Source organism: Hemicordylus capensis, chromosome 2 (assembly GCF_027244095.1).
Source record: "Hemicordylus capensis ecotype Gifberg chromosome 2, rHemCap1.1.pri, whole genome shotgun sequence".
NCBI lineage: Eukaryota > Metazoa > Chordata > Lepidosauria > Squamata > Cordylidae > Hemicordylus > Hemicordylus capensis.
Window position 1 is genome coordinate 47,181,111 of NC_069658.1, and position 15,667 is coordinate 47,196,777.

Genomic DNA, 15,667 nt, shown 5'->3' on the forward strand with positions numbered 1-15,667 from the left:
TCCGCTGTTGAGGTGTCCCTGTGTGTCACTCACTGCAACTGTACGTAATTAGGTTTAAATTGGTTAGGCAGTCCACAAATTAGCACACTCGCACCTCAGATATTCATGTGGCCACCATCTTGAATTGGGGTAGATGACATCAACACACATGATGCCATTTGGGCATCCCTATGTGTCTCTGCAGCTGTAGCAAATTTGGTTCAAATTGGTTAAGCAGTTCACAAGTTAGTCCACTTGCACCTCAAAAATTTATGGGTCTGCCATCTTGGATCAGGGTCAACTGAGGGGGCTTTGCTCCAGGTGCAGACAATGAGAGAGGCTCAGTTGTCATGCATGCTGGACAGGGCCTTCTCTGTTGCTGCCCCCAGACTCCGAAATGCTCTCCCAGGGGCTATTCGCTCCTTCGTCTCCATCACAGTTTTTAGAAAGCATGTTACATCTTGGCTTTTTACCCAGGCTTTTATACAATTGTCTCTGCTGCTGCTCTTTGTACTTCGTATTTTGTACTATTTTTATGCGTGTGTTTTAAATTTTTTTATCAGATTTGTTTTATATTTTTAGCTTAATATTTTAATTGTGTCATTTTTACAATCTTGTTTTTAAATTCTGTGTAAACCCTCTTGGGGTTGTTTTTAATGAAAGGCGGTATATAAATTTAACAATAAATAAAATATTTGGTCATATGTACTGACCATGGCCTCTCTCTCAATTGTATTTATTAATAAATAATAAATACAATAAAAAGCCAGGAACTGAACCAAGGGCTCCCACTTTGCTTTTAACAGTGACCACTGCATTTCAGGCAGAAAATCAACACGAGCTTTTCCTAGCATAGAAATAAAGTGCCGAAGAAAGCTGCTTCTGCTCTTCTGCAGTCCCTGAAGGCACAGAGATTCTGTCCATATAAAAGACGGCAATCTTAACTGTACCACGTATGTCTCCTAAATAAACACAGATAATAAAATATGGGTTCGCGCGTATTTAAAGAGACAGGACGGAGATCGATATGTCGGTATTCGAGTCATTCAGCCTAGCTCAGCAGAGAGCGCGGCGGCCTTTATGGGTGCTAAGGCAAGCGGCGGAAGCCTCGTCGGTTTTTTTTTTGGCCACTCTGCAGATTCGGAAATCGATTAGCCTCGGAGCCTTTTCCTGAGCTCGCGCCGGTTCCTTTTCGAAAAATCAAACAAAGCAAGCCACTCCCAGCCGACCTAACCGACCTCGCGCGCACGCAACCGACGAGTCGAAGACGGACAGAGCGGCGCGAGACGCTTCTCGGGTGTCGGGTGGGTTAGGGTGGCAGCGGCTCAGCAACAGCGGTTGACACTTCAGCGCGCGAGCCAAGGGGCGAGCCCGTCCCGGCTGCTTGGACTCCTCCTCTCGCGATGCTGCGGTGGCTGATAGGCGGGGGACGCGAGCCCCAGGGATTGGTCGAGGTAAAAGTCGGCGGCGAGCGCTATTTGCGGTCTCGGGGGGTGCTCTTGGCCTCCCTCTCACAAGATCGGGGCAGGCGCCCCATTAAAATAATAACAATGTATATTTATTACGTAAACAATAATCTTATTCTATAAAAATAATAAAGGAAGAGGCGCTTCTTTAATGACGAAATCAAAAGGCTACTGTTGGGCGGTTTCTTTTCGGGAAGCCTTTGCCAGCCTCCGCCTAGAGCCGGCGACGTCTAGGGAGGGCGGGATCCCGGACTAAGTTAGTCGTGATTAGCTGGTCTCATCGCGTCTTGCCCGGTGCTGAGTCATGACTAACTTAGTCTGGCTGCTACCCACGGGGCGTCTGTGGGCGACACCTGCGCCTCTTAAGCGGAAGGGAGCCGAGTGGCCTTGCTGTGTTAGGAGTCTGAGGAAACAAATACAAGGGAGGAGGAGAAGGAGAGGACTGAGCTGCTGTGGGTCCAAGTGTCCTGCTCACGAAGTCACTTCTTGCTCTTTATCGCTGAGTTGGATGCTTGTCTAGTCAAGGGAGACTGAGAAGTCTCAGGTTTGTGGCTGAGAAGGGACCCCTTCCATTCCAACCCCCATCAACTAAGAGGAGTTGTTGGAGAGGAGAGCTGGTCTTGTGGTAGCAAGCATGGCTCTTAGCTAAGCAGGGTCCGCCCTGGTTGCATGTGAATGGGAGACTAGAAGTGTGAGCACTGTAAGGTATTCCCCTCGGGGAATGGAGCTGCTCTGGGGCGAACAGAAGGTCCCAAGTTCCCTCCCTGGCAGCATCTCCAAGATAGGGCTGAGAGAGATTCCTGCCTGCAACCTTGGAGAAGCCGCTGCCAGTCTGTGTAGACCAGGGCTGCTCAACATTGGCCCTCCTGCAGATGATGGCCTGCAACACCCATAATCCCTGGCTATTGGCCACTGTGGCTGGGGATTATGGGAGCTGTAGTCCAAAAACAGCTGGGGTGCCTAAATTGAGCAGGCCTGATGTAGACAATACTGAGCTAGATGGACCTATGGTCTGACTGGGTATATGTCAGCTTTCTATGTAACTGAAACAATGCCATGGTTTCAGCGTGTGGTGGTTGCAGCCAGGTATACATACTGCTTTTCAGCAACAACCATTCTTAAAGTGGGATACACAGCAAAAGGAAGGAGGAAGTGATTTCCTATCCCAAAGGGTTTCACAATCTAAAAAAGACAAAGGAGGAACCTTTGCTGGAAAAAATATGGATAGTTTCTCTCCCCACCACTACATATAGGAGAGTCTTTAGGGCAGGGCTGCTCACCCTCAGCCCTCCTGCAGCTATTTGCCTACAACTCCCATAATCCAATTTTGGAAGGGTGGTATAAAAATCAAATAAATAAATAAATAAATAAATAATCCCTGGTTATTGGCTGCTGTGGTTGGGGATTATGGGAGTTGTAGGCAAATAGCTGGAGGGCTGAAGCTGAGCAGACCTGCTTTAGGAGAACATAGGAATCTGCCATATACTGAGTCAGACCATTGGTCTGTTTAGCTCAGTATTGTCTTGGCAGTGGCTTCTCCAAGGTTGCAGGCAGGAATCTCTCAGCCATCCCCTGAGGGGAAAATCTTTCAGTGTTCCCACTTCTAGTCTCCCTTTCATATGCAACCAGGGAGGTCCCTGCTTAGCTAAGGGGACAAGTCATTCTTGCTACCACAAGACCAGCTCTCCTCTCCTTGAACCCTAGCTCAGTGGAGGAGCATCTGCTTTGCACGCCCAAAGTCGGAGATTCAGTCTCTGTTATCTCCAAGTAGGGCTGGGATACCTGGGAAGTATCTGTCTGCAACCTTGGGGGGGCTGCTGCAAGTTAGCGTAGTGGTTCCCAACCTGCGGTCCTCCAGATGTTGCTGAACTACAACTCCCAGCATCCCCAACTAGGATAAATTTTGGGGATGCTGGGAGTTGTAGTTCAGCAACATCAGGCCTTCTCCCTTGCTGCCCCAAGGCTTTGGAACACACTTTAAATAAGAGCCTTCCCATCTTTTACAACTTTTTAAAGGGCAGTCAAGACGCATTTGTTCACCCAGGCTTTTAATTAGATACTGTTTTAATTGTGTTTAATAGTTTTAACTTTTTAATTTTAATTGTTGAAATGTTTTAATCTTTTATTGGGTGTTTTTATTGTTTTGTAAACAGCCCAGAGAACTTGCGTTTCGGGCGGTATAGAAATGTATTAAATAAATAAATAATAAATCTGGAGGACCCCAGCTTTGGAACAGCTGGTGTAGAGCAGGGATTCTCAGTGTTCGGCCCCCAGATGTTATTGGACTTCAACTCCCATAATCCCCAACCAAAGGCCACTGGGCCTGGGGATTATGGGAGTTCAAGTCCAATAACATCTGGGGACCCAACGTTGAGAATCCCTGGTGTAGAGAATGCTGAGCTAGATGGACCAATGGTACAACTCAGTGTAAGGCAGCTTTATGTGTATTTTTAAAATGTGCCTGTTTGCTTAGCAAAAGTAATTTGTTTAAAATATGTGTATTCTGTTTTTAACACCAAGGCATTTCAAGTTGGCCAACATAAAAAATCAGAAATATCTGTTTTAAAACATAAAATGAAGCAATGGGAAACAATGATAGAGGAACGATATAGCCAATTGCAAAAGACAGTCATTGGCACAGCAGGTCAGAAGGTGCCCAATGCCTTCTGAAATAACGTAGTCTTTACTTGCTAACTGAAGACTTCTAGCAAAGGGTTGAAAGTTCTGAAGCCTGGAAAAAGGCCATATCCCAATTAATCTCCTACTACAGAGTTTCCCAACCAGCAGTACTCCAGATGTTGCTAAACTTCAACTTCCATCATCACCAGGTAAAATTTGTTGTGATTGGGGATGATGCGAGTTGTAATTCAGCAACATCTGTAGTACCACATGTTGGGAACCCATGCCGTACTGTAGCTGAAGAAGGTCTTAAATTTATTTATTTATTTGTCAAATTTATACACCGCCCCAAATGTTTGTCTCTGGGTGGTTAAATACCAGATTTATGGATGAAATGTAGATTTTACAGAGCCCTTACATTCATTGATACATTTATTGTGTCTGTGAACTTTCTTCATTTCATGCCCATTTCTCCTTCAGTGTTGCACTTGTGTATACACACACACACCCTATTCACACTACTAAACAGATAATCTCAACCAGCAGGTCCTGGCAATGGTAACTCATGCCCTCGTCATCTCTCATTTGGATTACTGTAATGCACTCTACCTGGGGTTGCCTTTGAAGATGACCCAGAAGCTTCAGTTTGTCCAGAATGCGGTGACCCACCACATATGACAGTGTTACACCTCTCCTGCGGTTGCTGCACTGGTTACGTATTTGCTCCCGGGTCCAATTCAGATGCTGGTTCTTACCTTTAAAACCCTTCAAGGCTTAGTGTCTGTTTACCTTCAGGACCACCTCTCCTGGCCAGTCCTGTCCTGTCCTGTGAGATCATCTCAGGTTGCCCTTCTTTTGGTCCCTGGTCTTAAGAGAGGTCCATGGTACTAGGGCCAGTGGAAGGGCTTTTTCTGTTGCTGCCCCTTCACTCTGGAACTCGCTTGCCCCGCAGATTCAGTCTGCCTCCTCCCTATCAACCTTTAAAACCTTATTGAAGATGTCTCTTTTCCGCCAGGTGTTTGCCCTTTAAGGTTGTGGGTTTAAAAAAAAATTAAAATACAAAAATCTCGGATGCTATTCTTGGTTTGTACACCGCCCTGAATCTGTGGATTGGGTGGTATATTAAATCTCTTAATAAATAAATAATATATATGCACACTGCCCTCTTACATACACCTATACCGTCGCTTACACCTGTGCAACATTCATACTTAACCGTTGATTAACCTATAACAATGGTTCCTGTTTCCTTCTCTGTGGAATCCTTTCCTATTAAATGTTCCAACCTTTGTCCCTAATACAAATAGTTCTTTAAATTTCCGAATAGTTGGAATGATGATAAATATTCCATAATACCTCAGTACTTAAGTCTATGGCTATGGAGCACTTGTTCAGTCACCTAAAGCCAGAGCTTTCATTGCCAATAGCTCCAGAAGTTTCAAAGGTAGCAGCTTGTGTGTGTTTAGGTTTTGGGGGTTTGGGGTTTCTTTTGCTTATTATTTAACTTATCTGATTTTGGGGGTAAGTGGGCAAAACCATTATTTTTCTGAAAATTGCTTTGCGCTTTAGCTGTTATGTGTATGGATTAGTGATGTAGCCTTCTGGAAATTATAAATTGGAAAATGTTCCCGACACTAGAGAGATTGTGATGTCATTTGGCATGTTTATTGTATATTTAGTACTGTCATAGCTCCTACTAGAGAAGTGCACAAAACAGTTTGGAGGTCTGGCAGTGGGGGTGTGTGTACCTTTAAGGAGCAGGGAGGGTGCCTTTACCCCCTTCCCCCACTGCATTTCCTCCACCAGCGCTGCTGCCAAGACTGCTGGCGCAGGTCTGCTGCTTACCTTCTTGCAGCCCTGGTCAGTGTCAGACCGGAAGTGCCTGTTGCGCGGCACTTGCGCTGATGATGAATTAGCTCCTGCCAGAGCCAGAGGGGAGTTCACTGGGTGAATCTTTGACTGTAAGGGATTCACAGTAGGCTGCCAACATCTACTTTATTTTAATGTGGGAAAACCCATTATCCATATCAGATTTGTGTGTGTGTGTGGGGGGGAGTGTAAAGTGGCAAAAAGTGGAAAAAGTTGAAGGCAAGAGAAGAAGACGACCAGCAGCAAGGTGGATGGACTCGATCACAACAGCAATGAATGCACCCCTGAGAGACCTTAAAGGCCAAGTTGAAGACAGATTATCCTGGAGAGAATCTTTCTATGTGGTCGCTAAGAGTCAACACTGACTTGACGGCACTTAATCAATCCATCAAAGTGGCAAAACCCTCCCTAGAAGGGCTGAGCAGTCCTAGGCCTCCAGACGCGTGTGACTAAGGCACACCCAAAATAAAGAGTAGTACACTTCACCAACAAGGGTTTATTATTATTAGATTAAAATAAAACAAGAGTATGCAATAGGAGCAGTTGTCTCTTCATAAAGCAGATTGTAAGAGAGAGAAGTTTTCATTAACCAAGCAACTCAGAATCAAACAATACAATGAAGGAGGATAACTTCCCTCGCATGTCTATCTGAACTGGTCTGTATCTTATTACTCACAGGCAGGGATCTTCCTGCTGTCTCCAGCCTCCAGGCTTGTGGCCTCCCGTTCCCCCAGGAGCTTTTCAACTCTGGGAGAGAATTTAAGCCCCTGCAGTCCTATTTTGCAAGAACTGCAGTCCTCCTTTCTGCAGCCATTTCCATGGCCACACATCCTGTTGCAAGCCCAGCCCAGCTTCTTTCCAACAAGAGAACCCTTCTCTTCCTCCTCATGGTCCCCTAAGACCCACCCATCTAGTATGCTGATTGGTTGATCCCTGGACTTTACCAGCCTGTCAGTCAGGACAGGGTTCACTTCTAGTTCACTCTTTAGGGGAAAGGAGGGGCTAATCAGAGGCTGATCATTACACCCCGGCAGACAGGCTCTCTATGTGCCTGACTCTGTCTCCCCTTGGGCTGAACTTGGCCCGAGGAGACACAATACCCGGCAGCTGGTTACAGGCGCACTTGAACCCTTAACATCAGCGAGCAGCAGTGTTCCCCTATTTTTTTTTTTTTTTAATCATCAGTGAGCGGAAAGAGTTTTGTTTTGGGCGGGCAGTATCAAGTCAGTGTGCGCACATCACACACACACACACACGCCCTCTGTTACCTTGGTGGCTCCCAAGAAAGTCACTCTGCCACCACCATACGAAGGCTATATTATGGGCACAAAGGGGAATCCTTAGTGGGCCCTGCTGCCCAATGTTGCTGACCCTAGAGATAATCATTTGAAAAAAAGGTAAAATACAACTTTGAAACTGCTAAATTTTGCTTGGTATTTATTGGTATCCATTCATTATATTGCATTGTTTCATAAAATTAATATTTTTAGAAACGGAACATTTTCTGTAGAAAGATACAGCAGTGAATATTTTCCATGATATTGATATGGATTAATAAAGTGACCATTCACCATGGGTTCAGGCTAGCAATCTATTTTAAGCAGAGTATTTTGTGAAGATATAACTGGTTTCATAACCTGTTTTGTTAACTAACTATGGTTTGTGCAAACTACAATTTCCCAATTTTTAGTAAAATGTGAATCTGCAGTCTTTTACAAACTGTAACTGGAAGCTTTCATAATGGGTGCCCCAGGACTTTTTCTGGGGGGACGGGGTGGGGGACGGGGTAAAGTCAGCAATCTAGTACCCCCTCTCTTGGGTGTATGCCCATTGAATTCAATGGGACACACACACCCTTGCCCTGCCTCCAGATGCCTGTGGTGTCTAATCTCCTTTCCTGGTGTGTGAAGGAGGGAGAAAGGTAACATGTGAACCCAGAGTTCACCACCACTCGTGTACTGTAGATTTTTGTCAGTGACTCACATACATTAATTTTGTGTTATGAGAAAAAGATCCCCTCCGTTAGCTCTGTTGGAATCTCCTAGGCAGTGTGGTGGATGGTATACTAGGAGAATCCTTAATTAACTTCTAGAAATAGCTTAATGCATAAGAAACAAAACAATAAAACTATATGGTGTCTTCACACTCTGTATTGATGGTCTTCAGCAAACCAAACCCGATATACAGAGTAGGACATCCTTCCTCATCCAGCCAGGTTTCTGTAGCACATACATGCCTGCTATTTTAGACCATAGCGTTGTGCAACCTTATTTTGGAATAATTACTATTCGCTGATATGTTGAGCAATGTCACTCCAGATTGTCCTGTTGAAATTAAAATGCCTAACCTGGCCTTTTAATTTAACTGGGACTACTTTGAGTAATTTTCCTCATGTCAGCCAATGTAAATAGGTCTTCATTTCCAAATAAACGTGTATTATCAGGCTAAATGAATGTTCTAATAATGTTAGTGTTAAAACCTATTCTGTTCATGTGAGACTAGAAACTATCTCTCTTTACAGTTAAGGGCTGGTCCCTGGTCAAAATTATACCAAAGAAATACACCACATTTTGAGTTTAGAGTCTATCTATCTATCTATCTATCTATCTATCTATCTATCTATCTATCTATCTGTCTAAAATTTCAAGGTTCTAGACACAGGCTGAAAAATGTTGCAGCCCCTGCCTGCAGGCTTGCAATCTAAATATTATAAGGTTAGTTTCTTAAATCATGGGTTCACAAATGCATTGTCTACACACAGACTGAGTTATTTCTGGGTGCTATACAAACTACCATATAAGAATTGGCAACATTTATTGATTGTAGAGAGATTCAGATAACACATTTGGCGATTTACAGTTTTATTTTTCTGACTTTATGGATTTCTAGAAATCTGTGCAGACCATAGGCGAGGAACAAACACAAAATCCCTACACTGAGCTCCTTGTGCTGAAAGGTCACCATGATATAGTGCGGTTTCTAGTGGCAATAGATGATTACAGGTAAGACATTACTTTTATAATCCCCCTTTTGCCCCATAGGGATGACTTCAGTAGAAGTCTTTAAAAACAAATCTTCTATTTTCCTCCCTAAAATTGAAGAAAAAAGTGACAGGTAGTTTAGCTCTAAAATGTAAGTTGGGATAAGAAAGCCTTACAACTGTTTTTTAGATGAAATCAAATTAAAATGTGCTTTTCACAGGTTTTCATTTAAATTGAATCCTTTAATGGAACGTTGGCAATTCAAAGACTAGTGCTTAGTTCAGATGTGAACAATTTTATTTTGAAAACCGTGATACTGTATTTTCTCCCAATGTAGTTCTGAGCCAGTTGTTATGTCCAGTGGCTGACATGCTGTGTGGCCTTGTGAGGGTGGAGGGTAGAGGGGGGAAGCAATTTTTGTTTCTCTTCCCTCCCTTTCCTTGGTCAGGAATATATCTATGAGGACTGTGGAATATATCAGGAATATATCTGTGAGGGATATATTCCTGGACACACAAAGGGCTTTTGTAGGGAGGTGAGAGAAGCAAAAATTGATTACCCCCTCTCCCAACACTGCGAAGCAAACCTTGCATGCTGTTAAGTCACTCCTTGTGAGGACTGAACTCTTGTTTTGCCCTTATAAAGCTGCACATCATGTTAGCCATTATCTCTAGTGATCTGCCTACTTTGGGCTGTAAGCTCCTCCCAGTTGATGTTGTGATATTGCTTAACTACCATGTAAGTTTTTGGAGGCTGATACATTTGCTTAAGTACATTTCCTTTAATAGAGTTTTACATAGAGCTGACTATACAATGAAAACTAATGAACTGAAGCAGAATTAGGCATTTGTCTGGGTTATCTACCAGGAAGTTTTTCATACGAGGCTTTTATAGCCCTTTAACTTGCATCTCCTCCGGAATGGAGGGTGTGTGTGTGTTCACATATCAGTCAGATTTACCCTGAAGTCCCTGCGAGTTATTGGGGAGCAGTTCACACACAATCCAGTTTTTTCACAGTGCGTTTGAGTGTAGCCTGATTTATATCCAGGGTAAAAAAAATCCACTATTTGTGTTGGGTTTTGGGGATGACATCCAGTTCACAGTAAAGGCTTCCAATAAAGTAGTGGTAAAGCTTGCTGTGTGTAAAAGTCTCTGGTGTACTTGCTGGCTACCAGCTCCTTTCTGGTAGGGATGTGTAAATGGATTCGGGTACAAATCAATTTGTACCCGAATCTAGCAGATTCGGGTAATTTGGAGACAAAACAAATCACCCCTGTGGTCCATTGGGTAGATTCAGGTACAAATCTAATCGCACCTGATTTGATTCAAATCGATTCGAGATTCTGATCCCTCCTATTAATTTCCCCAGATTTCCAACTTTAGTTTTTAAAAAAAGCTAAGCTCTAGCCCTTGTAGAAGTGGAGTTATGGAGCAAAATGTGTGGTCATTATTTTTCAAGTGTTTGGATTCTTTGGTGTATAATAACTTTCCCTCAATCCCTATGAGGATTCATTACACACTTTCATTTCTTCTATTCATTTTGACTGTCTTTCCAACAGTGCCAACTGTTAACTGCCATGTGCCAACTAAACTACACTCCCACCTGCAAGGCAGTGGGGACTACGCAGTTTATGTTCTAGGATTTTTTTCCAAGTGTTTAAGCTCTTTGGTGTCTAATAACCTTTCCTCATAATGAAACCCTATGAGGATTCATTACACACCAAAAAGTCTAAACACCTCAAAAATTCCTAAAATATAAACTGAGTACCCAGTGGCTTGTGGGTTGCAGGGTAGTCGGAACATGGGATGCCACTAATTCCCTACCCCCACCTGCAAAGCACTGGGGTCAAAATGAACAGAAGAAATGAAGGTGTGTAATGAAGACACAAAAGAATCTAAACACTTCAAAAATACCTAAAAAACAAACTGAGTACCCCAGTGTGTGTGTGTGTGGGGGGAGGGTGTAGTTGACACATGGCAGTTGACAGTTGGCACTGTCTAGTGATAGTCAAAATGAACAGAAGAAACGAAGGGTATAATGAATCCTCATAGGGATTCATTATGAGGAAAAGTTATTAGACACCAAAGAATTTAAACATTTCAATATTCCTATAAATTAAAATGAGTACCCCATTGCCTTGCAGGTGTGGGGAGGGGGTGGGTGTAGTTGGCACATGGCAGTTGACAGTTGGCACTGTCCAGTGACAGTCAAAAATGAACAGAAGAAATGAGGGTGTGCAATGAATCCTCATAGTGATTCATGATGAGGAAAAGTTATTATAGACCAAAGAATCCAAACCCTTGAAAAATGATGACTGCATGTTTTGCTCCATGACTCCACTTCTACAAGGGCTAGAGCTTAGCTTTTTTTTTTTTTTAATGAAAGCTGGAGGTCTTAGGGTTAGAATATGGCAATTTCGAATCTCCATTGTTTCCTATGGTGGAAATGTTCAAAATAAGTAAAAGCTAAAATAATTCATTAAAAATCAACCAAGTGTCCCACTACCTTGAAATTTAGGTGGTAGGTGGCATCCATGGGGACCTACCCACCATCAAAATGTGGTGCCCTTAGGATATTGTTAAGTGTTCTGAATTGGTCTGAATCCAAATCAAATCAAAGCAAATACAAATTGAATCTGGGGTGATTTGGAGGGGGTAGATTTGGATACAAAACCAATCAGGGGTGATTTGTTTTGCGCACAAATTGAATTTAAAAAATTGTTTTGTGCACACCCCTACTTTCTAGATCCTCTAGCCTCCTCCTTGTGCCTCAGGACATGGGGAGGAGATTCAGAAAACACCCTATTTTTTCTCCTGTAAGGTCTCGCCCCACTAGCTGAGTCCTGATCTGGGAAGTAGCTGTTTCTCTCTCTCCTTGAAGTTGTGCTGTTGAGTTGGTGTCAACTCCTGGTGACCACAGAGCCCTGTGGTTGTCTTTGGTAGAATACAGGAGGGGTTTACCATTGCCTCCTCCTGTGCAGTGTGAGATGATGCCTTTCAGCATCTTCCTATATCGCTGTTGCCCGATATAGGTGTTTGCAAGTGGGGATTCGAACTGGCAACCTCTTGCTCACTAGGCAAGTTACTTCTCCACTGCTCCATTAGGTGGCTAGTCTCTCTCTCTCCTTGTGCATGTTTATTCTACGCTAAACAGCTCGGTGTATGGAGGGCAGGCCTGTGAAAGGATGCCAATGCCATGCTCCTTCAAGAGCACCTGATACCTGATCGTCTCCGGGAATTCCAGCTCTGCAGTTGTTAATTCTGAGAGTCCCACTGTGTCTGCTGTGCTGGACTATTTCTTGTTTGCTTCCTCCCTTGATCCCTGCAGCCAATTGTCCTCCAGGCGCCCACCAGCTCTCCGTTAGTGCCCCCCTTCACAAGGCCTGTTAACTCCATCTCCCCTTGGGTGTCCCCTGGAGTCCCAACAGTCTGCTTTAAATGATTTGGTCAATTGACTGATCAGTATTGTCAAATAATATCAAGGCACGTTTAGATAGAAAGTGGAACCAGGGGTGGTGCCCCCTTTAGGCAAAATGAGGCAATGGTCTCATGTGGCAGCAAATGTGGGCCTTGCCTCACCTCCCTGTCGTGGATATCGCTCTGCATGCCTGCCTGCTGCTGGTCCTGTGGCTCCCCAGAGGCATCTGGTGGACCACTTTGTGAAACAGGATGCTGGACTAGATAGGCCTTGGGTCTAATCCAGCAGGGTTGTTCTTATGTTCTTGCTGCTGTCTCAGCTCCTCACCGCTGCTACCTCTTTTTCTGCTCTTGTGCTTTGCTGCCCTAACCCCTCGGCTGGAGCCTGCTGATGTGTTGCATGCTGTCTTTTGCTCTCTTTCCTCCCACCTCCCAGAGCATGCTCTGCTAGGCTTGCCCTCTGCTGCTGTCTCTTTTTCTATTTTCCTCTCACCAGTGTCTCCTCCCAGAATGTGCTCTGCCAGACAGACACATCCAGTTTTTCCTTGCCCGACCCTCTTTTGGTTCCACTATTGCTTACACATCTGTTGCTCGAGTGGGCTGCAGCCTAGGGCTGCACTTTGTGTCTGCGGTGAAGGACATCAAGGCACCACTTTGTGGAACCATAGTTTATTTTAACTAAGGTTTATATAATCTGAAGTGGCAGTACAGACAATCATCGTATCTTGTTTTGTGTTGTCACATTTTAGTTTGTTCAGATCCTGTCATTCTCCTTCCCTTCCCTATGCAAGAGCCCTGTGAGGGCAGAGCTATTGAATAAACCACTCAGATATTAGGGATGTGCACGGAACCAGGCAGGGGAAGTTCAAAGGTGTGTGTGGGGGGGTTGACTTTAGGGGCGGGGGAGGGAGCACTTACCCAATGTGTGTTTGTATGCCGGGCATGTGCATGCAAGCAAACGTGATGTGCCTGACATGTGCACGTGTGCTGGGTACTTCTGCTTACTTCTGGTCCGACGAGACGGGGCAGGGGCATGCACGTGCCTGGCGTGTGCACACACGCCAGGTACTTCTGCTTACTTCCAGTCTGACGAGGAGATGGGGCGGCAGGGAGGTACGCTGCCGCCCCGTCAGACTGGTTTTCAGTGGAGCACCATTGGGGGGAAAGTGGAGAAGGGGTAAGTGCACCCTCCTCCTCCCTTAAAGTCACTCCCTCACCTTTGAACTGGTGGAAATGCCGGTTGCTCGAACAATTCAGAGGTCCAAACTGGTTCCTTGCACATTCCTATCAGATATCACACGAGACCATAGTTAGACAAACAAATCAACTTCAACCCTTGGGTTCAGATCATCATTTGACTGCCAAAAATAAACCATGGTTTGTCTGTTACAAGTTCAAACATACAAACTAACCACAAATAGGTGAAATAAACCATGGTTTCACCTGATACCTTGCCCCACCTTAATTATCTTTGATTGTATCCTGAAAACCACTGTCAGCCTATAGTTATAATAATTAAACAGAAATAAATATGAAATTAAACCCAAAATGCTTGTGTACAAACTCTCAGAATTCTCCCTTGAAGCAAACTGAAGAGCTGCAGGTTGAGAGTGGGATAGTTAGGAGGCACATATCACTGAAAGCAATAGTTGAGGGTTTTTGAACATTGCTTTCAGTGGATCGTAGTCATGGCTATCTTTGTCTGGACGGGGTCTTTGTCCAGCAGAGTACTTGCTATATCTACTCTTGTAAACTGGCTTTTTCACAACAACCACAGAAAAATAGCATTTGTTGTGTAAATCAATCTAGTTTTTCCATGCTGGTGTGTGTGTGTGTGTGTGTGTGTGTGTGTGTGTGTGTGTGTGTGTGTGAGAGACATACTCAAGGTGATTCACCACCCTGTGAATAGGAGCATCTGGTAATTCTATCTTGAAGTCCTCAGATAAAGGTTTGACTTTATTTAGTATAATCAGGCTGCTTAAGACATGTAATAAACATGGAGGAAAATTTAATAGTCATTAATTGCGTCATAGCAGACACCACTGTCTTATTAGATTGTTTCCAATAAAATTAGCATTGTTACTTGGTTTCTGAAATGGTTTTATTTCGTTTTCATAGTTTTTTCATTGCATTTTTTGTCAACTGTTGTAAGCCAGGTTTCACGCTTCAGCTCTTTAGATAATATCATCTTATTGAGAATTTTGCAGAAGGATTTTCTTGTTTTCTCGGTGGCTCAGCTAAAACCAGTGAGTGGAAAATTTTCTCAGATTGGTTTCTGAAGATACTAAATAAATCCTGTATCAACCTAACAGACAGCTGCTTTTCACTTCTTTTCTTTTCTGTTTTTGAACATGAAGAGAGGGTCATATTGATTGCAAGAGCACTAAAGAAGGCTAAGCCTCAGCAAGAGTCTTCCAAAAAATGGAATGAGATAAAATTGCAAGTAATACTCTAGCATTTGACACATTAAACAAGACTGAATTCATAACACATTTTAAGAATAGCTTTTTCTGTTGCTTGTTTGACCATTCCTTGCTCCTCCAGGAAACCGACAAGGTTATAGAGGATGGTGATCATGACTGGAAAAGAATCAGGTGACCCATGAAACACCGGCTTGGTGAAAAGAATCCATCTGTAGGACTGGCATTTCTTCCATGAGCCCTTCACATGAAATTCTGTGCTTCATTTTTCTAATCATTCTTAAGAAACTCTAGTTTGTTGTATATGTTAAGATATACATACCATAATTCTATAATATTTCAGAAGTAATTAAGACTGTAATATAACATACTATGGCTAACGGAATATAATCTTTCAGGTTTGAAGTCCTCTTGTGAGAGCTCCTCAAATAACTTAGTTACTTTTCCCCATTTGGATTGAATGTGGTGCCACTTTACATGTTATGTTTTACATGTGTACATCTAAGATGTTTTGAGTGATAACACTTATTAACAAATGTGTATTGTTCAGGGAGCTGAAAGGAACCCAGAAAGTGATTCAGAGGTTTTTTTTCTTCAGTGAGCCAGATCTGAACCCAAACTACAATCTCTTGGTTGCTTGAATGGAACTGAACTCATAAACACAAACAGTGGTGACCGGTTAAAAACCAATCCTGTAATAATTGATAAAACCACATAAAAAGTATTGGGCATTCAGATACTTTTGAGGGGTGATGAGGGCTCTTCTCTGCTCCAGCAGTATTGGACAAACTATGGGTCGCTTTGTATGATACATTTGCTTGCCCATCCTAATCACATGGGGGAGGAGTTTGGATGTGCATGTCTCCCCCCAGTTTGGTGTCCTGCCTAATTCCTTCAGAGCAACACTACGTCTTAG

General features: G+C 43.5%; 1 protein-coding gene across 3 annotated transcripts in view; it reads left to right on the top strand.

The window, feature by feature from the left end:
* Nucleotides 1–1,136: 1,136 nt before the first annotated feature.
* Nucleotides 1,137–15,667, top strand: part of WDR41 (WD repeat domain 41) — a 42,613-nt gene continuing 28,082 nt past the window's right edge. Inside the window, exons 1-2 of one of the 3 annotated variants that reach the window (XM_053300018.1) lie at nt 1,137–1,433; nt 8,823–8,935. In XM_053300018.1, coding sequence (XP_053155993.1) covers nt 1,383–1,433; nt 8,823–8,935 — 164 coding nt within the window. In that variant the 5' untranslated portion in view covers nt 1,137–1,382. Of the gene's footprint in view, nt 1,434–3,789; nt 3,873–4,225; nt 4,274–8,822; nt 8,936–15,667 lie in introns of those variants that run through there. The other 2 variants (XM_053300020.1, XM_053300019.1) reach the window with 2 other exon arrangements.